We start from the raw sequence: 26,673 nt of genomic DNA, 5'->3' as shown, positions 1-26,673 counted from the left end.
CAGAACCAACATGATACAAAAGAAGTGTATTATGAGGAGCTGGCTCAGATGACTATGGAGGCTAAGAAGTCCCACAATCTGCTGTCTGTAACTTGGAGACCCAGGAAAGCCAGTAGTGTATTTCAGTCCAAGTTCAAAGGCTTCAGAACCAGGGGATCCAATGACGTACATCCCAGTCCAAAAGCAGGAGAAGATGAGGTGAGATGTCACAGTTCAAGCAATGAGGCAAGAAAAAAGGGGTGAGTTCCTCTTTCCTCTGCCCTTTGTTCTGTTCAGGCCCTTAACAGACTGAGTAATGCTCACCTACATTGGAGAGGGCAATTTACTTTACTGAGACCACTGATTGAAATACCAGTGTCATCCACAAACATTCTTACAGACACACTCAGAAACAGTGTTTCATCTGGGCATCCCATGGCCCACTCAGGTTAACACATAAAATTAACCATCACAGGAAGAAAAGGAAAGAATTGGATGCCAGTGCTTATGTAACCATCTTGCCCAGAAGTATAAAAGGTTTATATATATATATATAAGGATTATATGAAGGATTTAAAAATGAAGATGATGAGATCAGATTTCCATTTTGGACAGCTCTCTGACTGTAGTGCCCATTAAAATTTGATATTCCTCAAAGCTCTTGCCTGTATTTTATCTTCTCACTTTACAGGTTCTCCTTGAGTGTTCATCTTGTGGCTTCTATTTCTATATCAGTATCCCCAGCTCAGACTTCCATGCTGGGCTCTAACCCCATATACCTAATTGCCAATTAAATATCTCTTCTTGGGTGATTCCCTGAAACCTCAAACACATGTCTAAAATTGAATTTGCCCTTTATTTCCTTCCCAAACTTTCTTGTGTTCTGTTCTATATCTGAAGTAAATGGTGTTTGGTGCCACCATCTTTTAATTTGACCAAATCAGAAACCTGCGAATCATCTTGCCTTTTCTTTTTCTTGTATTCACGATACCCAATTTATCAGCAAGTACTATATATCCTGCCTACTGTATGTTGCTCTCAAGTCTATTCTCTTGCTTCCATACCTATTGCTTTTGTCTGTTATATCCTGTCTCACTAATTATTGCAGCAATCCCTTTATTTGCCTTCTTACCATCAGTCTTGTTTCCTGCCAAGGAATTCAACTGAAGCTAGAGTGATCTTTCTAAAGAAAGATCACTAATTGGATCTAATTGGATCACTAAAGATCTAATTGGATCATGTCATCCTCTGCTTAGAATTTCTCTGTGACCTTGCATTCAAGTACAAACTCTTTAAAATGAAACACAAGGCCCTATAGGATTTGGCATTTGTTTTTAATTTTTTGTTTTTAATTTTTTTGTTTTTAATTTATCTACTTATTTTTGGCTGTGTTGGGTCTTTGTTGCTGTGCATGGGCTTCTCTCTAGTTGTGGCGAGCGGGGGCTACCCTTCGTTGTGGTGCGCAGTCTTCTCATTGCGGTGGCTTCTCTTGTTGCGGAGCACGGGCTGTAGGCACGCGGGCTTCAGTAGTTGTGGCTTGCATGCTCTAGAGCTCAGGCTCAGTAGTTGTGGCGCACGAGCTTAGCTGCCTCGTGGCATGTGGGATCTTCCCGGACCAGGGCTCGAACCCGTGTCCCCTGCCTTGGTAGGCGGATTCTTAACCACTGCGCCACCAGGGAAGCCCCCTTGTCTACTTTTTTTAACCTCAACTTTCACCCCTCTAAACGCTCCCTACTCATATCAAGCTTCTTTCACTTTCCAGTCCTCATTATGTTGAAAACTAATATGAAAAATTAGGAAGATATTTCTATAATAAATATTTCAAATCCCCCTTTTAAAAATTTCTTTGACTCGCATATCTTCCACTTTTTATTCATTTTTTTCATATTAAAACTGTGTAGTATTTCAAAGGTAGAAGAAGGACCATTTGAGCTATCATCAGCAAGTATTGATTAACTGCATAATTATATTTAATATGATTTATTGGTCATTCACTTCATGGGTGCCATGGATCTCAAAAGTGAATCCATGAAGTGTCTGCGTCTCCTTCATGTTACATACACTGAAGTACAATACCAGTTCATAGATTTCAGAAAGAAGTTACATGTTGAGATGAGTCCTAACACAACCTCTAAGATAGCTAAGCTTTTAGTGATCTAATTGTAGAAATGGAAAATCTGGAAATTCAAATAAGATCCTTCCCCCAATAGTCAACTTTCAAAACATGTGAGCTAATTTTTACCTTAGAGATCACATAATCAGTATTTTTTGTTCTTTGACACAAATATAGTGGTTATATTTATAAAGTGCTCAATTGTAGAATGATGGTGTGCTCAGTTGAAGTCTGGAAACAAAAAGGTTATATTTACCAACAAAAACATTAGAGCTTTTTAAATGAAATTCACTTGTTTTGATGGCGAGTGAGCCTGGTAAAAATAGGAAGAGATTATTGGGGGCGGGGAGGGGTTGTGTTTAACTTTTAAAGATACACAGAATGCTCCATTCCTGTCTGCACTGAAATTTATCAAGATTTATAGGCAGACTAGAAATTGCTTCTCAGAGTGATTATACCTTTTTGAATATCACCTACTGATTTTACAGTAAAAGTCTAGGCTACAAAAGTTGAGAACCCAATTCATTTTACTTGACTCTGTTAAAAGTAGCATTATCAAGCATTTCGTGATGTTTCTCTCATATCATATTTTGGGCTGTCGTGAAGAAATAAACCTCCACTTGCTTTCATGATAGTAGACAATAAATTGACTGATATAATTCAGTTGAGAAGTTGAAAAATGCATTGAAAATAATGGGGCATAACATTGTAGGGTTAACATTTATTCATAGATGATACAATTAAATAGAACAGGCATTAACTTCAAGGTCAGTCAGTAAAGTAATAAAATTGAATATTTTAATTGAATTGTAATTGCTTCCCATTGATACATGCAAGTAAAGTAAAATAGATGTCAGCTCTGCAAATTATGGTTCTTCCTCCTAATTAATTTCTTAATTCTGCATGGAGTTATCCAGTGCCTAGGTCTTGTTGTGGGTTTATTCATCCACCCAGCTTCCATCAAGGAATGTCTGTAAGTCATGATTAAATGATTAGGTGTCAGGATTTATAGTAAATTTTTCTGCACTTTGAAGAAAATTTTGTTAGTAACTTAAAGTAGCTTATCTAGGTATTTGAATTAAATATACTTTAAATATACTTTATATTTATATAAACATTATTAAATGTTACCATCTCAATGATTATAAAGGTTTTCATAAGGGAGCTAGACACATTGAGACTCATATTCCACACCTGACTGATTCAGGAGGTAAACTGAACAGACTGTTAGGGTTTTGGTGAAGCACAGTTTATGTCCATTCATGACCCAGGCTTCACTAGAGGAGAGACACCTAAATTGAATGAATATAAAAAAGAAACATCTTTTTCAAGGACTAGGATAATTTGAAGCTTTTAGATAAAGTTGAATTGCATGGAAAAAGCCCATGAACCATTGTGGCTTTTTCATAGGCTTTTCACAGCCCCTCAAAAGGTTTTTACATAATATAGTTTTATATAAAATAAAATGGGAATGAAGACATTACAGAGATTAGGATAGAGATTTTCAAATTGTATTGAAATTGTATTGGGTCTAGATACTAGCATTTATTCAAAGAAAGAGAAGATTATGCCTTTGGACTGGCTGCATTTACCAGTTAAATAGCTACTGTTTAAAAATTGAAAATAAAATGAATATGTAAGATGGCTTTTAAAATTACTGAGGTGTGTTATATATTCATGTACTCTAAAGTGGTTCCATATAGTAGAATCATTTGAGAGCAAATATATTGGTATATTAGCATCTTTCTTTAGTTGAGTTTAAAAATATAATTGGGGCTTCCCTGGTGGCACAGTGGTGGAGAGTCCGCCTGCCGATGCAGGGGACAACGGGTTCGTGCCCCGGTCCGGCAAGATCCCACATGCCGCGGAGCGGCTGGGCCCGTGAGCCATGGCCGCAGGGCCTGCACGTCCGGAGCCTGTGCTCTGCAACGGGAGAGGCCACAACAGTGAGAGAGGCCCGCATACTGGGAAAAAAAAAAAAAAAAAAAAAAAATATATATATATATATATATATATAATTGGATACTTGTTGATAAAACAAGTAAATTAAACTGAGAAGTTATTTATTTTGTCTAAGCTTTGTGTTAAATTTTAACTCAGACATTGACTTTATTATGTAAAATATTTCTCTCTAAAGCACTTAAAGCGTAAATCCAATGATAAATATATTTTATTGATAGTAATCTGACCCTGACTTTCCATTCTCAATTATGAAGGATCTGCAGTGTCAGAATTCTCTGTGCATATCATCTAGTTAGAAAATACCAAAACCAAAATACATGAGGTAAAGATTAACATCTTTGGGCTTCATAATTATAGATAAGCTAACAGGTTGGGTTTTTTTTTTTTTATGTTAAACTGATCTGTTTCTCCAGATGCTTGTTTTAATTATCTTAATAATTGTCTTATTCCATTTAGAGAAATTAAATATCATACAGATTGTACATACAATGCTAAGATGTTTCTAAATGAAGAAACGTGAAAAAATGTGTAAGTGTAATTAATTAATAAAATTAAATATTCAATCATCCATTATATTTATAAAAATAAGTTACAAAGACTTTTCATTTGCATATAGTCTAATATTTATGGAAACATCAGTGTTTTAGGCAGTAAAAAATTTCTTGAGAAAAGTTCCATATCTGAGTGTATTCTAGGGTAGGATGAATAATCTTCCTACCGCATCGCTGACTAATATCATCCCACGTGTAATAGTATACCAATTTCGAAGAGATCTCGGAGATCAGGGTGGCTTCAGGCCATTGATTTCTCAAGGACAGGAGCTTGAATTGCTAGGAGTCTCTGGATCTTATCCAAGGAAATATTTTATAAAAACAATTTGAAATGCACGTCTTATGGGCAGTGATCGTGAGGTCCCCAATGACTTGTCACTTTCTAATGAACAGAAAAATGGAAGCAAAGACAGATTGCACTTGCACAGGGTAACCAGCATCAGGAGAAAGTCATTACCAACTACAGTAGAACATGTTAGCCTGACCCAAATATGTATTATTTACAGTGTTGATTTAAAGTAGAAAGATTCATTCAGAACAATATGTACATTATTGTATGGAATCTAGACAAGCAGTTTCATTATTAAAACTTAGACATTTTTTGGAAAGAATTATAGTCTATTTAAATAGTATCATCTCATGAGATAAGAACTCCTAAATCATTGTTTATGTGAAGATGCCTACCAAAATCACCAGACATAACCTCTGATAAATTTACAATGTGTCAAAATTGTTTATTTCTCAGTTCCCACATTTCCTTGGTTTTACACGTCCACTGGAATCATCTATTGATGTGTGTATGTGAAATATCCTTACTGATTGGCCTGCCCTGTGTGAAAGATCTAAATCGTCAGACCATGACTCGTAACAGCATCTCATCCTCACCAAACATGGTGCAGACCATATTACCAAACTATAATGACTCATACATGCAGCTTATTTCATTATTAACTCTGAGAAAAAATGTGACTTTTATTTTAGCTATTTTATAGTTTTACAATAATCTCCTAGTGAAATGATCTATAATGTGTTTCAGAAAAATATTTGAAAATCTTCCTTAAAGTTTTAAATTTCTATTTATTCTAATTGTTTTAGCTCCATAGAATTTTCAGTGCTTATCCTAGGAATAAATAAATTGAAAATATTTCTATGAATACACAAAAATCTTGAAATAATTTTACCAGGGTGTACTTCTGTGATGAATACAGATTCATGTGGAAAAAATGTGCCCAATGTGACTTATGTTTACATATTTTACTGACTGTCTTATCTAAAGGCAAGCCAAATTACTTTACTGCTACATCATGGAATGCAGCCATCTTTGAAATGAGATATTACAGCTATTTCTCTACTTTAACAGTTCAGAACTGGGGCATGATGATTTTGCAATGAATTAAAAGGCTGTAAGGAAAATGGGAAGATTGTTGGCTTGATCTTTCATTGCCCACCTGTATAAAATCACATGCTCTTAAATTCCTTTTCATGCCTTTTAGATAGGCATTTATTTACTCCCAAACCCTTATAGAGAACACAAAACATAAATTCTTAGGTTCAATCATGAGAGACTTTTTAAATGATTTTAATGATGTGTAGCCTGATGCTAAGTGCTAAGGTGATATGTATGTGCTATGTGACCAGTATATATGAGAATCAAGGAATTGGAAGGGTGGCTAAAAAATGACTTCCTGCCATGCTGGCCTTGTACATTCTTGCTCTGAGTTTTCCAAATTTCCACCCCAAACCATGGCAGTAATAGATGAATATATGAAGGAAAAGTATGAAAGAGCTGTGCTGGAAAGCATTATAAACATCTCTGTGAATTAAGAATGAATAGACATACAAAATAATTCAGAAATGAAGCTGTGGGGCTCTAATACAGAGGGTCAGGAAATAAGCAAAAGCAACTGGGAGACCACAGTCCTGTGGGGAAACAGACTGAAAGTGCCCCCTCTGAGGGAGAACCTCAAAGAGATAAAAATAAAACATCCATTAAAGAAAAAGCAGTCAATTAGAAAAATAAATTACTCAAAATGAAATAGCAGCAGTATGATGTGAAAAGTAAACAATTAGAAATTTGGGGTGAAACACAGAGTCATTTAAAAAACAAAATAGTGGGCAGAATAAACTCTAGATGAACCAAGTCAAAGACAGAATGAGTGAAGCAGAAAAAAATAATTCACCCAGAAGACAACATTGAAAGCGCAACTTAAAAATATGGAGGATAGGGCTTCCCTGGTGGCGCAGTGGTTGAGAGTCCGCCTGCCGATGCAGGGAACACGGGTTCGTGCCCCGGTCCGGGAAGATCCCACATGCCGCGGGGCGGCTGGGCCCGTGAGCCATGGCCGCTGAGCCTGCGCGTCCGGGGCCTGTGCTCCGCGAGGGGAGAGGCCACAACAGTGAGAGGCCCGCGTACTGCAAAAAAAAAAAAAAAAAAAAAAAAAAATACAGAGGATAGATAGGTAGGAAAATAGCAATATTTGTGTAATAGATGTTTCAGAAAAAAAATAGAAGGCAGAAAAACAGTATTTACAGATATAATGGCTGAAAACTTAGGTTCGAAGAAAGATGAGTTTTGGAATTGAAAGTGCATAGTAGGTTCAGTGCAGTGTAAATAAAAATAGATACCTTGTGTTAAAATTATAGAATGTCATAGGTAAACTGAAAATTGTACTGTCTAGCACAGAGAAAATGAAGATTCCTTATATGGGAACCACTGTTTGACAGCGTAAATCTCATTAAGAATAACTAAAGCCTGAAGAAGTAATAATATATTACAACTAAACTGTTATGTGGTGGAGATAGAAAAATAGGACATAATCAGGCAGGTAAAAACTAGGAGAGTTTACCGCTCACAGATCTTCAGTGAAAAAATAAAGAATGGACTTAAGTCAGAAATAAATTGAATTCCAGGAGAAATGAATGACAAACAATGGTGAGCACAGACACTGTAAAATGTGTTCATAAGCTTACATTTTCTTGCCCAAAATGATGGAACTAAAATTTAACACAGTGATAACAACTTAAATGGTAAAACTTATTTAGTGTCTAGTTAAAAACATGCTAACTTGTTTTGGTCAAAAAGTTGCTAAATGGAATTCCCTGGCGGTCCAGTGGTCAGGCTGCTGGGCTTTCACTGCTGAGGGTGTGGGTTCAATCCCTGGTGGGGGAACGAAGATCTTGTAAGCCTCACGGCATGGCTAAAAAAAAAAGAAAGATGCTAAACATAAATTCTTAGATTAAAAAAATTAAAAAATAAATTCTTAGATTTATATTATAAGGTTCATAAATTCTTAGATATTTAATACTTTAGACTTAAATACTGTGGTTTTGAATGAATGTTAAAAATTACAAGTGATTGGGCTTCCCTCGTGGCGCAGTGGTTGAGAGTCCGCCTGCCGATGCAGGGGACACGGGTTCGTGCCCCGGTCCGGGAAGATCCCACATGCCGCGGAGCGGCTGGGCCCGTGAGCCATGGCCGCTGAGCCTGCGCGTCTGGAGCCTGTGCTCCGCAATGGGAGAGGCCACAACAGTGAGAGGCCCGCGTACCAAAAAAAAAAAAAAAAAAATTACAAGTGATTACTGGAAGAGTAGAAATTCAGTCTACAGCTTTCTTTTTTTTATTTTTCAGATTAACATGCATTTATTCACTAAATATTTCTTGAAAGCTTACACTTGAAAGTGTTCCAGGCACTGTACTAAGATGAGACCAATGAAAAGGATCACATTTTTAAAAAAGTTTTTATTGGAGTATAGTTGCTTTACAATGTTGTATTAGTTTCTGCTGTACAGCAAAGTGAATCAGCTATACGTATACATATATCCCCTCTTGTTTGGATTTCCTTCTCCTTTAGGTCACCACAGAGCACTGAGTAGAGTTCCCTGTGCTGTACAGTAGGTTCTCATTAGTTATCTATTTTATACATAATATCAATAGTGTATGTATATTGGGAGATTGGGATTGACATATATAGTCTACAGCTTTCTAATCAGCAGAGAAAACAGACAAAATATCCTTTTTGATCCAGTATGAGGCAGAAAGTGGCAAAGGAAAAAGTTTAATGTAACAAAAAGTACACAATAAGGTGATGGAAACAGGTCCAGACAAAAAAAAAAATTGTAAAATATAAAAAATTTAAAATCAGTTCTTTGAATTTGTATTTATAAGATAGGATAAAAAATTTCAAAACCCAGTTATATGTATATCAGAAAGACGTTAACAAAAGAAAGCTGGTGTTGTAATGTTGATAAATAGAATATATGATAAAAGTCATGTGGAAATGAAAAGCTCACTACTTCTTGATAAAGGAATAATCCTCCCAAGAAGTTTTAGAAATTATGAATTTGTGTCCATAACAACACACCTCTCAAAAGTATAAAACAAAACTTTCAATTATAAGAAATTATTAAAACCAAAATCATAATGGGAGGTTTTAACCACCCCTTTATTTGAAACTGATGGTTCATGGAAACCAAATATTAGTAAGGTCATAGAAATATGAACAGCAGAATTAACAAGATCATAATTTTTTATGTTTAGGTATAAAATCTTACTTTGCTTTCAGCAAATCCACTTTCCAAGTACAAATGGGGCATTTATAAAATTTAATCATTTATAAGTCACAAACGAGCTTCACCAAATTTTGAAGAATTATCATATAAAGACTACAGTCTTGACCATATGCAATTAAGTTAGAAGACAACAAAAAGTAGTGAAAGTAAACAAACATGTTTTAACACTTACAAGAGTGTCAAAAATGGATGGACCAGAGCCATAGTAATTACTATAAGTAAATCTCATTAACAATGTGAACTGAAAAAAATAAGTAAAAAGTTATCATTCGTGTTAAAATTTGATATACATGAACAATAATAAATATTGTTTTGGATATGTACATTTGTAGTAAAATTATAAAAGCATAGTTGGGAAATAACATACCAACTTCAAAAGACTGAAGGCTAGGGAAAATAGATTGATTAAGGGTAGATACACTGTGAGATTCTATTATGTTGGTGGTGTTTAAAGAAAAGTTATGGAGGAAATAGGGCAAGATGTTAATGCTTATTAAATCTGGGTGGTGATTACATATATGCTTGTCTCAAATATTTTATTTACCTACTCATTTTAAACATTGAATTGCAAAGGTTGCAAGGGTTGACAGGAATAAAGGAACTGGACAAAGTCAACAATTCGTTCATCAAGTGTTTACCCAGCCAATTGAAATTTTGGTTTTAATGAATGCATCTTGAGAATAAGATTGCTGTGAAAGGAATCAAATAATCCATCTAGTGCTAGTAGTCTGAGTTGTTTCCTTTGGGATTAATGTAATTTAATATCAGTAGGAGAAGAATCCTTAATCTTTATCTGACTTCCCTTTTATTATTCTGTATGTGATTACAAGAAATACCATGTTACAAAGAAGGCATTTGACTAGAAAAAGAAAATTATTACTCAGTTTGTATAATTAATAAGCTGATGGGTTTAAACCAATAATCAATAAAAATAGCCTATTTAAATGAACCTAAGCCTAATACATGTATTATGGATGTGAATAGCTAAAATGAATTCATTCCTTTCATAGCTGACTTGTGGCATGTGATTTTTTTCCTGGCAGGTTAGTTTTGGAATGTGGGAAGAGTTCCTGTTGTCCACAGTAGTCTACCTATACCCCATCACCCACATAAACTCTGCTATTATATCATTTGAACATCTTTATCAGAGATTATGCAAATGCTGTTGGTACTATGATGATTTTTCAGAGTGTTTCTGTTTTTCCTTGGAAAACACTGTCACACAAGTGGTCATTGAAATGAGCTGTCATTTAATTTGGTAATAGTTATTTGTGTCCATATGCTACTAAGTGAATTAATTATATAGGCATACAGTTTACGACTCTTTTATTTTCTACTTTTATTCTCCAAATAAGAAGTTTGAAACAGATAAAATAGAAATGTCAGAAAATTCTCACTGTTGTCCATGAGTAAAAAATAATAATAATAATTAAAATACCAAGGATTTAAATTTCATATCTTTGAAATGATACTTTTTTTTTCCATCCTAATTACAATTCCTCAAAAATGAAAAAGGGATTGAAACAATGTGTCTGGTAGTTGATGAAGTGCAATTGAAATGAATTGGAATGAAACTTATTTTTCAGGAGGAAGAAAACCAGTTACCCAAGGGCAATAGAAAAGTAAATACTAGTAAGGTACATTTTGCCTTAAAATACACATACACTAGTTTCCTAGGCAAGGAGGAGCCAAGGGAAGGGAAACGTGTCTGTAAACCTCCATTTTAATCGTTATCTAAAAAAAAATTTAACCTTTCTTGGCAGGTTTAGATCCAGATAAACATCTTGGAAAAACCCTGGACCAAATGGAGCCTTATCTCTTAGAGGTAAGAATTTATACTATTTCTCAAAATATAGGCATCTAAAGCAGGAAAATAAATAATGCCATGATATAATGATTATACAATCAATTTTTAGAAAAACTCAGATACACTGATGATAGTTTTATGAAAAAATTAAACCTCTAGTGGATATGAAAGTATGTTTAAAATTAATTACAAAAGTTATGTCAGCTCGTTGAGCTCACTGAAAGAGTAAGTAAACTATACCTAAAAGGAAATTGTTCTGTCAAGAAGTTTACTTTCGGGGTTCCCTGGTGGCGCAGTGGTTGAGAGTCCACTTGCCGATGCAGGGGACACGGGTTCGTGCCCCGGTCCGGGAAAATCCCACATGCCGCGGAGCGGCTGGGCCCGTGAGCCGTGGCCGCTGAGCCTGCGCATCCAGAGCCTGTGCTCCGCAAGGGGAGAGTCCACAACAGTGAGAGGCCCGCGTACCGCCAAAATAAATAATTAAATAAATAAGTTTGCTTTTATTAAAATCGACATTGTTAAGTGCTATACAGTACCTGATAGTCTCCATCAGTACCTAATCAGGTGCATTTCCATCAGAAATGTGAGTGGAAACTTCCTTTAGAGAGTATCTAATCTAACCTCTTCTTTTTTACCAATTAGGAAATTAATTTGCAGAGTAGTAAATAAATTATCCCAAGGCTTCAAATTACAATTATTTAACCCTTATCATTGTTAAATCTTGAATGTGTTCTAAATATTAAAGAAAGGTTTTGTTATTTTTACTCTTTTCTATTAATTTATTATATTAATTATATTAATATATTAATTATATATTATATATTAATTATATTATATATTAATTTATTATATTATATTAATTATATTAATTTCTGTGACAGAAGTGAACTCCTCTATTATCATTTTTCCCTCCCATGTTCTTCATCAAAATTGTCTCTGGACATTGTTAATACCATTGCTGTGATATGAACTGTTAGCAGGTGTACTCTTCACTAACTGTATAGATTTCACATCTTCTTTCAGACGTATTTGTATTTGATTATTGTATGGCTTATCAATATGTACCAAATGCTTAGAAATCCCTAAAATGCTAATTCCTTCTTTTATTAAGCATTATTAAGCATCTAATATGTGCCAGGGAAATAGTAATGATTAAAATTAAAATGCAATGCTTATATAATTGTGACAAATTATATTTGATTTCTAGATAATTTGGTGTCATTTATTTAAGTCTATCTGATGGACATGATTGCTTTCCATGCCCTTCTGATAGGACTCTTCTCACAGCAGTTTGTTCTGTGGCCAACATATCTATGTTCACATCTATTCACTACCATCAGACTAAATTTTGTTTCTGCAAAAACAATGCGTAGATAAATAATGAAATTAAATTTATGAGGGTGAAAGTAAGAGAACTTCGGAAATGGGAGACTGGAGCTTTGGCAAAAGAGCTTTTGTAAGCTGCTTCTAAAATTTGAAGTGAGTTCTGGTTTCAAGCATGTAGGGATTCTTTGTAGAAAAGGTTAAGTAAAGTTTTAGGATTGCCATGATGTTGATTGTGAATTAACCTGTATGTTATCATATATGTTTAAACACAAAAATGCAGAAATTATTTTATTCAACTTCAGCAAGTTCCTCACATGACCTGGAAATCTTACATTTCATTAGAAAAATAATCTACCCATTCTCTATAATGGTAATTTTATTCCTTCTCCGCTCCTCAAATTTCAAACCCCTTCATATTTTCTCCTCACAACGAGAGGATGACTTGTTTCTTCCTTCACAGAAAAAATAGAAATCATCATCCTGGGAATCCCTCCACCTCTTAGCACCACTCCTTCTAACTGATGCACACTTACACCTATCCTTGCTTGCTGTGATGGGGAGAAGTGTCCTTCATCCTGTCTATGGCTAATCCACTCTCTGTGCTCTAGATCCCATTAGCATCTGCCTTCTTAGAGACCTTGCAATCAACCCTCCCCCTCCAGTATCTTCCTCCTCTCTCTCTTTATGGTCTCCTTCACATCACTGTTGAAACATTCCACCATCTCTCCCATCCTAAAGATTCCCTCCCTCTACTCTAGGTATTTCTCTAGCGACCTCTCTTTGTGTTATCTGTATTCATAGTACTTCTTCGCGTCTCAGACACCTCATATACCTAGCGTCTTACTTATTTTTCCACCTCTAAATGGGTACAGCTCTAATCAAGATCACCCATGATCTCCAGTTTTACCAAACCCAACAGACACTTCTCAGTCCTTATTTGACAGTTATAAACATTTCTTCTTGAAATGCTTATACCGACATTCGTGATGCCACACTTTCCTAGGTTTTCTCCTTTGCTTCTGGACACTCTTAGTCTCTTTTGCTAGTTCCTATTCTCATCTCCATTTTCAGTCTACAGACTTCCTGGGTGATCTCAGTCACTCACATGACTTTCATTACTAGCTCTATTCTGATAACTCCCAAATATTTCTAGCCTAGATTTCTCTGCTAAATTCTAGTGCCCAAAGGCACTGCAAATTAAATCTCTCCAAACTTGATTGTGGGCTTTATATCTATCACTTTTTGCCATTCCCTTTGTCATCACCTTAATTCAGATGCCTGTCACTTCAAGCCTAGAGTATTACTGATACCTCCAAATTTGCCTCTATTTTCCATTTTATTTCTCAAAGAATTTATTTTGCTACTGCCTCAAGATCATTGTTCGAATATATTCTACTGTAATTGTGTCACTCACTTCAAAACTTTACATGAGTCCCCATTGCCTACAGGCTAAAATCCAAATTCTTTACACTCCTCTCCCTCACCTACTCTATCCAACCCATTAACATGATCTTGTCTATTCTATCTCCAGAATATATTCCAAATCCAAGCACTTCTCACTGCCTCTGCTCCTACCACCAGACCATAATCATCTCTTATCTGGAATACTCCATCAACCCCCAACTGGTCTGCTTACTTCTGTCATTGCCCTGTTATGATCCATTATTCATACAGATGCCAGAGTGATTTTTTTTAAAGTGTAAATCAGATATATCACTATTTTGTTTAAAGTTTCAGTGGTTTTTCATTTCAATTAGAATAACATCCAAACTCCTGTGAGATCACAACCACTGAGACCCTGTATGATGAGCATTTTATCAATCTTTTGTCTCGTTTTCTCCCAGTCTAACTCACTCACTGAGCCATGGCCACATATGCCTCTTTTATTACTTAAGCACACTTTATTTACCCTTTTTCTCCTTAAGACTTTCCTCTGCTTGAGGGTTTTTTTTCCTCAGACCATCACATGGTTAATGCTTTCTCATAATGTGACAGCTCAAATGCTACTTTCTCAGTTCAAAAGCTCTCCCTGACTACCCCAGCTAAAGTAGGTCTCCTCAAATTACTTTATTTGTTTCTCTGTCTACATGTATATTTTCTGTTGCCTCTCCTCTTACTCCACTAGAATGTAAGCTCCAATAATATTATCAAGATTTTGGCAAAAACATGAGTTCTTTAGTTCTTTCATTCACTTGTTTGTTCTGTCTGTCCATTCATCGCTCTCATCTTTAAATTATTTAACATTTATTGAGGACCTGTTATGTGACAGATGCTGTGGTGAGCACTAAATATACATGACGAATTAAGTAAACAAGATCCTTGTTCTTGAGGAGTTTACAATCTGCTACTGCTGTTTTCAGACCTGAGAGGAAAACTGGGGACCATGTTAAAAATGCCTATACTCTTTTCCCATTCCAAGAAATTTCAGTTCTGAAGGACCAGGAATTTGACCTTTAAATAAGCACGAGGTAATTTTGACATAATGATCAAATGTATAATCTTCTAGTTCCTCAATACCAACAACATACTTCAAGTCCTGTCTTTCTAGATTTCTCTGAAAGAGTGTATGCTAGCAAACAGAATCCAACAGCACATTAAAAGGATCATACACCATGATCAAGTGGGGTTTATTCCAGGAATGCAAGGATTCTTCAATATACACAAATCAATCGTGATACACCATATTAACAAATTGAAGGAGAGAAACCATATGATCATCTCAATAGATGCAGAGAAAGCTTTTGACAAAATTCAACACCCATTTATGATAAAAACCCTGCAGAAAGTAGGCATAGAGGGAAATTTCCTCAACATAATAAAGGCCGTATATGACAAACCCACAGCCAACATCGTCCTCAATGGTGAAAAACTGAAACTGTTTCCACTAAGATCAGGAACAAGACAAGGTTGCCCACTCTCACCACTCTTATTCAACATAGTTTTGGAAGTTTTAGCCACAGCAATCAGAGAAGAAAAGGAAATAAAAGGAATCCAAATTGGAAAAGAAGAAGTAAAGCTGTCACGGTGTGCAGATGACATAACACTATACTTAGAGAATCCCAAAGATGCTACCAGAAAGCTACTAGAGCTAATCAACGAATTTGGTAAAGTAGCAGGATACAAAATCAATGCACAGAAATCTCTGGCATTCCTATACACTAATGATGAAAAATCTGAAAGTGAAATCAAGAAAACACTCCCATTTACCATTGCAACAAAAAGAATAAAATATCTAGGAGTAAACCTACCTAAGGAGACAAAAGACCTGTATGCAGAAAATTATAAGACACTGATAAAAGAAATTAAGGGTGATACAAATAGATGGAGAGATATACCATGTTCTTGCATTGGAAGAATCAACATTGTGAAAATGACTCTACTACCCAAAGCAATCTACAGATTCAATGCAATCCCTATCAAACTACCACTGGTATTTTTCACAGAACTAGAACAAAAAATTTCACGATTTGTATGGAAACACAAAAGACCCCGAATAGCCAAAGCAATCTTGAGAATGAAAAATGGAGCTGGAGGAATCAGGCTACCTGACTTTAGACTATACTACAAAGCTGCAGTAATCAAGACAGTATGATACTGGCACAAAAACAGAAATATAGGTAAATGGAACAGGATAGAAAGCCCAGAGATAAACCCACGCACATATGGTCACCTTATCTTTGATAAAGGAGGCAGGAATGTACAGTGGAGAAAGGACAGCCTCATCAATAAGTGGTGCTGGGAAAGCTGGACAGGTACATGTAAACGTATGAGATTAGATCACTCCCTAACACCATACACAAAAATAAGCTCAAAATGGATTAAAGACCTAAATGTAAGGCCAGAAACTATCAAAATCTTAGAGGAAAACATAGGCAGAACACTCTATGACATAAATCACAGCAAGATCCTTTTTGACCCACCTCCTAGAGTAATGGAAATAAAAATAAACAAATGGGACCTAATGAAACTTCAAAGCTTTTGTACAGCAAAGGAAACCATAAACAAGACCAAAAGAAAACCCTCAGAATGGGAGAAAATATTTGCAAATGAAGCAACTGACAAAGGATTAATCTCCAAAATTTATAAGCAGCTCATGCAGCTCAATAACAAAAACACAAACAACCCAATCCAAAAATGGGCAGAAGACCTAAATAGACATTTCTCCAAAGAAGATATACAGACTGCCAACAAACACATGAAAGAATGCTCAACATCATTAATCATTAGAGAAATGCAAATCAAAACTACAATGAGATATCATCTCACACCGGTCAGAATGGCCATCATCAAAAAATCTAGAAACAATAAATGCTGGAGAGGGTGTGGAGAAAAGGGAACACTCTTGCACTGCTGGTGGGAATGTGAATTGGTACAGCCACTGTGGAGAACAGTATGGAGGTTCCTTAAAAAACTACAAATAGAACTACCATATGACCCAGCAATCCCACTACTGGGCATATACCCTGAGAAAACCATAATTCAAAAAGAGTCATGTACCAAAATGTTCATTGCAGCTCTATTTACAATAGCCAGGAGATGGAAACAACCTAAGTGTCCATCATCGGATGAATGGATAAAGAAGATGTGGCACATATATACAATGGAATATTACTCAGCCATAAAAAGAAACGAAATTGAGCTATTTGTAATGAGGTGGATAGACCTAGAGTCTGTCATACAGAGTGAAGTAAGTCAGAAAGAGAAAGACAAATAACATATGCTAACACATATATATGGAATTTAAGATAAAAATAATGTCTTGAAGAACCTAGGGGTAAGACAGGAATAAAGACAGACCTATTAGAGAATGGACTTGAGGATATGGGGAAGGGGAAGGGGAAGCTGTGACAAAGTGAGAGAGTGGCATGGACATATATACACTACCAAACGTAAAATACATAGCTAGTGGGAAGCAGCCGCATAGCACAGGGAGATCAGCTCCGTGCTTTGTGACCACTTAGAGGGGTGGGATAGGGAAGGTGGAAGGGGGGAGATGCAAGAGGGAAGAGATATGGGAACATATGTATATGTATAACTGATTCACTTTGTTATAAAGCAGAAACTAACACACCATTGTAAAGTAATTATACTCCAATAAAGATGTAAAAAAAAAACAGTATATGCCTTGTTTATGTGTTGGGAGGGAGAGATATAGAGCAGAATTTTATTTATTTTATGCAAATCAAACATTCATTTATGGAAATGAAAGATTAGCATATGACTTACTTATGAACCTGTCACTCCTTGCTCTACAGCTTTTGATGACTCCTATTTGCTATAGAACAAAGTCCAAACTGCTTAGTATATACTTTAAGGCCCTCTTTTATCTGGTTTTAACCTACTTCCCTAGGCTGATATTTACCACCCACTCCTCCCACGTCCAGGAATCTTATGCTCTGGTCTCTTGGACTGATTTCTACTCCTGTTCCCTTGGACCTCCTGATATTTCTTACTCCACTGGGACCTTACTCCTTTCCACTTTCTCTGTCCTTTGACTATTAGTCTCAGATGCTCACCAGTCTTCCCATAAAGTTTTCTCCATTTTACCCGAAGGACTTAATCTCTTGGAGTGTATGCCTTCCACTCACTCCTGAATTTCTGAATACTTCCTTAGCTTCCTCTTGGGGCTTCCGATTATATTCCACCCCTTATATATTGTGGTTCCATCCATAGCCATATTTATGGTGATATTAAATGCCTACGTGACTTCAAGTACCAATTTTTTTTTTTTTTTTTTTTTTTTTTTTTGTGGTACGCGGGCCTCTCACTGTTGTGGCCTCTCCCGTTGTGGAGCACAGGCTCCGGACGCGCAGGCTCAGCGGCCATGGCTCACGGGCCCAGTAGCTCCATGGCATGTGGGATCTTCCCAGACCAGGGCACAAACCCGTGTCTCCTGCATCGGCAGGCGGACTCTCAACCACTGCACCACCAGGGAAGCCCTTCAACTACCAATTTTATTCTTATGACAGTTAAGGCTATTTCTCCATCATCTTTCTATGCCTAAGACATGTGTTTTTTCTTTTGTTTTTTTTTTTGCCATGCCATGTGGCATGGGGATCTTGTTCTCTGACCAGAGATCAAACCCGTGCCCCCTGCAGTGGGAGTGTGGAGTCTTAACCTCTGGCCCACCAGGGAATAGATACATGTATATGCATAACTGAATCACTATGATGTATACCTGCAACTAATGCAACATTGTTAATCAACTATACTCCAATACAAAATAAAAAGGTAAAAAAAAAGATGTATTCAGCTGCCAACTGGGCACCTTTCTCTCTTAGGTATCTTCAAGCACCTCAGCCTCAACTGTGGAGAACCGAACATTTCTTTCCCGACATCTATGCCATATTTATGTTTCCTGACAGTGAAAGGCCCCATTGTTTCCTCGGGTATCCAAGCCCCCCAAAAAAATAAAAATTAAAAATGAATTGTAATAAATCATTTCATGTAATCCATTATTCATAAATAAGGCCTCAAGTCCTTTTCATTCTACCTTCCTAATATCGTATTATCTGTTCCTTTTTGTCCTCATGTCACCACATTAGAGTCTTCCCTATCTTCTTTTTTTTTAAATTAATTTTCATTGGAGTATAGTTGCTTTACAATGTTGTGTTAGTTTCTACTGTATAGCAAAGTGCTTCCCTATCTTCTTTTTCAAGTCTGTCTCCTCCCTGTCTTGCCCCTTGTCCCTCCATTGTCCATATATTGCCATCATGATATATATGAATTCAAATCTGATCATATCACACTTTCATTTCAAAAAGCAAACTTTTGAGTTGCTCCCCATTGTCTTAAAATAAAATTTAAACTTCTAACGCAGCACAGTCTGTCCGTGGGGAAGAGTGAAGCTTGTAAGGTATACAATCTCCAGCATCTACCCTATCCTTCATCAACTCTGAATAGTTGATGATTTCCCTAGAGTGAGCATCCCCTCATACCTCCATGTTCTACTCGCCTTCTACTCGCCTTCTCTGCATGTTTTCTCTCTCCTTCACTCTACTAAATCCAATTTGTCCTTAAAGTCTAAATTCAGAGTTTAGTACTATGAGGTTGTCTTGCTTAAATAAGCCTTTTTTGAGCCTGCCATTTTCCTCTTTGCCTCCTGGTATGTAGCACTTCTCATGCTATATAATATTTTTCTCTTAATGTTTATTATAAAGTTAAGGCATGTAATATGTAAAAACATAAATTCAAATAGTATAAAATATAGTGAAAAATATTCCACTGACTCCAAGCTCCAGAGCAACAACTGTCCTTTCCCAGAGCAACAACTCTTTTCTGCTCTAGGGTATCTTATCAAAAACATTTTTGCATATGTAAAAAATGTATGCATGTGTTTATCCACTTTAACCTAAATTGGAGTATACTATGCACATTAGTGTCCATCTTCCATTTTAACACATGAAAATTCAGGTCATTTGTTTCCACATCATTGTGTTCTATTACATACACACAAAACCTGTTCTTTATTGATAGATTTTATTCTTTATTGATCCCTTTCATGTCTTTTGCTATTACAAATAATGCTAGAATGAACATTACTCTACATATAATTTTGGGCATGTATGAGTTTATCTATAGGGTAAAATTCTAGAATGGACATGCTGGGTCAAAAGTATATATGTTTTTAATTTTAATAGATACTTAAGAAATCCATTTCCAGTTATGGTGGAATAACTTGCATGAGATCAACTCTCCCAATTCAAACAACTAGAAAAGTGGTATGTAATTAAAACAAATTAATGTTGGCAGGCATTAGAGACTACAAAAACTGAAATAATTTGAGGGGCCAGAATTCTAGAGAGGATGGAAGCCCTGAACGTTGCCTCTTCTTCTAATTCAAAAATGCTACAGAAGTGCCAAGAAGCTGAGGAGAAAACTCCAGCTGAGAAGCTGACTTGGACTTTCAGCAGCTTCACAGGGCTAGGGAGACAAAAATTAGAATTCAGGGCAAACCAAAGTGGAATGGACCTGCTTAACCCTCCAAGTTTTCAGTTGGATTTATACATGGACTCTAACTTAGGAATAAAGGCAAACCAGAAATAGTGCAGCCCTTGCAAATGCTTATATCCAACTTTGAATCGTATCAATCCTAGAGTGAATTAAAGTGATCTGATCCTACTCTTATTGCCTATTTCTCTCTGGAGAAAAATAATGTGATTCAGAGCCTTAGATTTTAAATATCTCACATACAGTTTTCAGCAGGCAATCAAAAATTACCAAGCATATCAGAAGACCTGAGAAGATAACTGAAACTAAGAAAAAAACACAAAATAGAAACAGTCCCAGAGGATATCTATTTAATCAGATTATCAGATGTAGACTTTAAAATGACTATGGTAGGGCTTCCCTGATGGCGCAGTGGTTGAGAGTCCACCTGCCGATCACGGGTTCGTGCCCTGGTCTGGGAAGATCCCACATGCCGCGTAGCGGCTGGGCCCGTGAGCCGTGGCTGCTGAGCCTGCGCGTCCGGAGCCTGTGCTCCGCAACGGGAGAGGCCACAACAGTGAGAGACCCGCATACCGCAAAAAAAAAAAAAAAAAAAAAAAAAAAAGACTATGGCATTGGGTGAATAGATGAACTATTTTAGGGGATATTTGAAAGCTATATCAAATAATCAAATAGAATTCTGGAACTTAAAAATACAATACCTAAAACTAAGAACACAATACATGAGTTTACCCGTAGATTAGATACAGTTGTATAGACAATTAAAGAACTGGAAGATAGGGCAATGTAAAATATCCAACCTGAAGCACAGAGAGAATAGAATGGAAATAGAGACAAGAATATGAGATGTAAGGAAGAGAAGTTTATCATACATGTAATTGGAGTTGCAGGAGTGGAAGAGAGAAAGGAAAGAACAGAAGCAGCGTTTGAAGAGATTTTAGGACTTTGCTGTGATTATTTTTGCTGATTTTGACAAGTAGCTTCTCAGGATGGTTTAAAATTGCTCTAAAAGGGAGGGGTGAATATAAATGGATAGTTGTACATTTTGAACAGGAATTCTTTTCCCTGATAGTTATAGATAATTATGCAAAGCAATCTGAGTGTCTTTTTCTCTGGCTTCTGTGTAGTCTAATCTGTGTATGTGGATTTTCTGTAAAGTGAGTACTTAATATTTATGCAGTTAGAAATTTGTTTCTCAGCTTATTCACAACAGTTATCTGACACAATCCACACTTTAATTCAGACTGCCCAGGTTTTTTGCTCTCTTTAGTTTCCTTTCATTTTTGCATATGCTCATAAAGGAGACTCAATCAGTTGCCTGATGTACACATAGTACAGTGATTCTAATATAAAAGTGAATGAGTCATTTGTCAAACTCTATCTTCTTTCTGAATTTAGAAAGTATTTTTTTAACCTATTATCTAGGACTCTGGTCTTCTGCATCATTGTCTAAGACAAATCAGATTTTAAGGAATGCCTGTATCTCCTTATCTTTATGAATAATGTGATTAACCTCATTAAGTGATTTTAAAGATCAACCACGTGTTCATTTTTCGACTTGTTGGCACAACTCTCTTGAATAGTCAAGGAGTCCAAAAGAAGGGGAGAAAGCAGACAACCTTTGAACTTGCAGGGGTGGGAGAGAAAGAGGTTAGGTAGAGGAACCCAGTGTGTTTACCTGCCTCAGATCCCCTGAGCCACTTTTTATGTACTGTGTAATGTGTCACATGTACTATGACATGACTTATTAACTGTAATGTCAATTTTGCTAATATATTAATCTTTGAATATATTGCTATATTCAAGGGTTCATATTTTTAAGTTAGGGAATTTTTGCATATTATAATGATTTCCCATGCAGGAATTAATATTGTGAGAATTACAGAGAAGTTGGTGGCGGGAGTTGTGAAGAGAAGATGATACCTTTGGGCAAGACTCCTTTCATAGTTCCTTCAGATCCCATAGGGTAAGAGGCAGTGTGGGATAGCAATCAGCAAGTTACCTCTGTACCTAGGAGCCCAGGTGTGAATCCTACCCCTGACTCTACTGCTTACCTGAAACGTTGATCTAGTTAGTTTCCCATATATAAAATGGAAGTAATAACAATGAAATGATATATAAAGTGCTTAGCTCAGCATCTGGCAATGTTAAATGTTAACAATGTTTACTATTATGAGTAAAATTTATAATGTTAAATGTTAGCAATGTTAGCAGGTTTACTATTACGAGTAAAATTTGCCATTACTAAAGAATGTTAACAATGTTTATTATTAAATGTTAACAGTGTTTACTATTATGAGTAAAATTTGCCATTACTAAAGAATAATTTGGAAACTTTTCTGCCTTACAAAATACACAGAGAACTGGGTAGACACTATAATTGGGGTCATATTTAAAACTCTCAAGGGATTTTTAACTGGCATATATCAACATGTGAGGCAGCAGTCCTAACAGAAAAATGGCAGAAGCTATGGAGAACCACTATACAGAAAATGTCTTAAAACCTAATACAGACCGAAGAGATGCTCAGACTGATTTAGTATCAGAGAAATACAAATTAAAGCAACAGTGGGATGTTACTTGTACCAGTTTGGCAAAAATGCGAAAGCTGGATAATGCCAGTTATTGACAGGTGGGGATTTGTAGAACCCCTCTAAGAACGTGGACAGGTACTTCCATTCTAGAGAGCAATATTGTAATACCTAGATTAAATGTCCCTATACTCCTTGATGAAGCAATTCTCCTATCAGTCCCTAAGGGGACATGAGTGAGACTAGTCCTTTGCAGGGTTAGTTTTGATGGTGTTGGGTTGGGGTTGTTGGAGGCAACATGGATGTCCATTCCTGGGAGAGCTTTTAGTTAAAACGCAGTAGGCACACCTTACAAACTACAGATTTACAGTTAAACAGATATATTCAATGTGCGAATGGCAGCAAAGTGCTGAATGAATAAAAGCAACATTGAGATAAATTAAAAATATAGTATACATTTAAATACATTTAAATAATACATTTGCAAGGACATAGACAAGAGATACACATGGAATACTTTAAAATATTTGCCTGTGATAAGGAAAAAAATGGGGATAAAGAATAGAGATAAACAGGAATTTTTATTCTTTATTTCTTATTGAAGTATAGTTGATGTACAATATTATATAAGTTACAGGTGTGCAGTATAGTTATTCACAATTTTTAAAGGTTATACTCCATTTATAGTTATTATGAAATATTGGCTATATTTCCTATGCTGTACAATATATCCCCATAGCTTAGTTATACGTAATAGTTTGTAGCTCTTAATTCCCCACCCCTATGTTGCCCCTCCCCCTGTCCCTCTTCCCACTGGTAAATAAATGGGAATTTAAAAAAAAACAATAAAAGAATACCTGACTATTGCTGAAAATTTGAGATATGATAAAATATAGGGTAGCAAATAAAAAGCATAGTTCTGCCCCATGATGCACACTGCTAACATGTCGGTGGATTCCATGTTGTTTTATTGTACACACAGTGTTCATTGTACACACAAGCTCATGTCATTAAATACTTGTACATATTGTATTTACATAATTTGGTACAACTATACATACAGTTTGTCTCCTTTTTTTCTCCTAATATGCTGTGTTTATTTTCCCACATAACTAAATCTATTGGAAAATACATTAATTAATGGCTGTGCAGATTCCATTATATTTATATTCTACATATGAATATAGCATAGTGAATTTAACAAGTTATCTCTTGGGAATATTTCTTTCTAAATTATTATAAATAATGTTATTTATTTTTAAATTATTATAAATAATTTTGTGATTATTATCTTTCCTAATAAATCTTCATGTACATTTCTGATTATTACTTTCTTTAGATAAATCCCTAGGAATGTAATTTCTGGGTCAAAAAATACAACAACTTCAAGGCTTATACATTTATTACTCTAAATTAACTGTGGAATCATTTTAGTCATTGATTCTTAAATTTCTATAGGTTCCTAAAATTATCATCTGAACAATGGAGTCAAAAATCATTTTATCTTTTGTGCTATTTTCCCCCAAGATTATTTTCTCACTGTTCAAAAAAAGAAGATGAATTTTAATATGAAAATTACATCAAATTTTAAAGGTTTTGGGCCGTTATTTAAATGTTTGTTAAGAGTATTCCTATTTTGTGATATTTTACAATGTTTGTCAAAGTTAATACTCTCAAATGGTCCTTCAGACTTTGCTATGGGAAGCAACCCTCTGAGTCTTTCCTGCCTCTCACTCATATCACCATCTTACTTTCATCTCTTATAGTTGATTTTTACCTCCATGTCTATGTATTACTTCATGATTTCCCCCAATTCTAGAACTATTTGTTGACTGCTCACTCTAGATTATACAGATTTAGCTATCTTTACTCCCTTTGCCTCCATCACATATGTGTACTGTTTCCCTCATTCCATCTTCCCATACAGTTATATTGCAATTCCAGTTGGATGAATAGTCAGTGTTTAAATTACGATCACTATGAAAATTCAAAACACAGCTGAGTTAGATAATAAACTCTGGTAATAAACCTTTCCTGTACAACTTTTTACTTTTTCATTTGAATTAATAATTGTCTTGTTTTATTCACTTATTTAGTATTCCATGTACCAATCACTAATTCAGTGCTGTACTCACTGCCAATTTTATAGTCTCTTAGCCAGATGTTCAGACATGTTAAGTAGTTTCTCAGTTTCCTCCTCCTGAAGTCGTTTCCAGGGCCCTCTGACCTGTATGTAATCTGGGCCAGTTTCCTTCTATGTTACGAGGCTGTCATCGTATCATCTCATAATCCTGGAGAACCCTTTACCTTTCTTCTTTGTTGAAGCCCTCATTTCCTGGATCCAGCATCTTCCTTTTTCTTTGTTTTATTCTCATTTTTGTGAAGCACATTCTCTATAAGATTTTAATAAATGGTCCACAGGAGGTAAGTGTTTTGAGACACTGCATATCTATAAATGTCTTCATTATTTCCTTGCATTTGATTGGTTCTTCAGCAGGTCATAAATTCTATTTTTGGAATATTTTCCCTCTGGATCTTGATAGTATGGCTTCATTCCCTTGCAGTTGGTATATGCTGTTGAGAAGCCTAAAGTCATTCTAATTCCTGACTATTTGTATGCAACCTTATTTATTTCTCTCTCCATCTCTCTGTAAGAGTATGTAAGATATTTCTGTTGCCCCAAGAATTGTAAAGTCTTATGTGCTGTGTCTTGGGTGTGCATATTTTTATCCATTGTGCTGAGACAGGTAGAATTTTCAGCTTGAAAATTTCAGTTCTGGGAAATTTCCTTGAATTACTTCACTGGTGTTTTCCTCCCCTTTGATTTTGCTTCTTTGAATTCCTATTATTTAGATGTCTTTTAATTTTTACCTACATCATTTTTCCCCTTTCTGGGAGACTTTCTCAATTTTACCTTCAAAAATTTTAATTGAGTTTTTCCATATCTTATTTTTAATTTCTAAAAACTTATTTTTGTTCTCTGAATGTTCTTTTTTTAATCTATAATACTTTATCCTTATTAAAATTTTTCTTCTCTCCTGCATAGTCCTTTTTCTCCATTGTTTACTTTGGTGTCTCTAACTTTCATTTTAGAGATGTTTCTGCTAATCTTTGGTGTTCTACTCATATTTGAGAGTAGGGACCTAAAATTTTTGTGGTAAGCACTAAGTGTGTGGATGGAGCTTTGTGACCTTGAGTTTCACTACAGGGAAGTATATCTAGGTCATTTAATCTGAGCTAGTTAGATTTCAAAGAAAAGGACTCTCCAGTCTGCTCTTGAAGTGAACGCATGCTGCAGGTTTTTTTGTTTGTTTTGTTTTCTGGGAGTTGAACAAGGAAAATGCTAGAGGTCTCCGAATCTTGTGTGCATACATTAACTGAATCCCTCTGTTTTTATTATAGTACCTCTGCCCTCAGCTGTGTTTCTTTTCTCCCAGGCTAGTTCCTCTGTCTCACCCTCTGCAGAGAATAAACCTTCAATGTTCTGCCATGGTGGAGGAGAGGCAGTTGCCAGCCTAGAGTGAAAGGATCTGGGGATCTGACTGCTTGTTAAACACACTGCCAATCAACCCTTCTTATTTTGGTGTCCTTCTCACATTTTCCCTTTACTTCCAGAGGTACCCAGTGCCACCAACTCATTACCTTATTGTTTTAGAGGAAGGAGTTATTTTACTGAGTAAATTGGTTTGGTCCTCTGCATTCTCCACTGTCGGTCGGCCTAGGATCCAGTGTTCTTGGGTCTATTAAATTTGTTGATCCTGTCACTTGCTCTCTGCTTTTCTGCATCTTTTTGAGTTTATGCCATTTTATGAAATACCTCCCATGAAGGTTTTAGAAGGGGGTGGGAGTAGATGCATGGATTCAATCCACTGTCTTTACCAGAAG

General features: G+C 35.9%; 1 protein-coding gene across 2 annotated transcripts in view; it reads left to right on the top strand.

Moving 5' to 3' along the window:
• DPH6 (diphthamine biosynthesis 6) overlaps window positions 1-26,673 on the top strand; it is a 179,377-nt gene that overhangs the window by 131,608 nt on the left and 21,096 nt on the right. For both annotated transcript variants that reach the window (XM_060004955.1, XM_060004954.1), the window contains exon 6: window positions 10,938-10,999. In XM_060004955.1, the coding sequence (XP_059860938.1) occupies window positions 10,938-10,999 (62 nt within the window). The remainder of the gene's footprint in view (window positions 1-10,937; window positions 11,000-26,673) is intronic.

Source organism: Delphinus delphis, chromosome 2 (assembly GCF_949987515.2).
Source record: "Delphinus delphis chromosome 2, mDelDel1.2, whole genome shotgun sequence".
Taxonomy (NCBI): domain Eukaryota; kingdom Metazoa; phylum Chordata; class Mammalia; order Artiodactyla; family Delphinidae; genus Delphinus; species Delphinus delphis.
The sequence above is the reverse complement of the archived record's forward strand: the minus strand, read 5'-3'. Positions and strand labels throughout refer to the sequence as shown.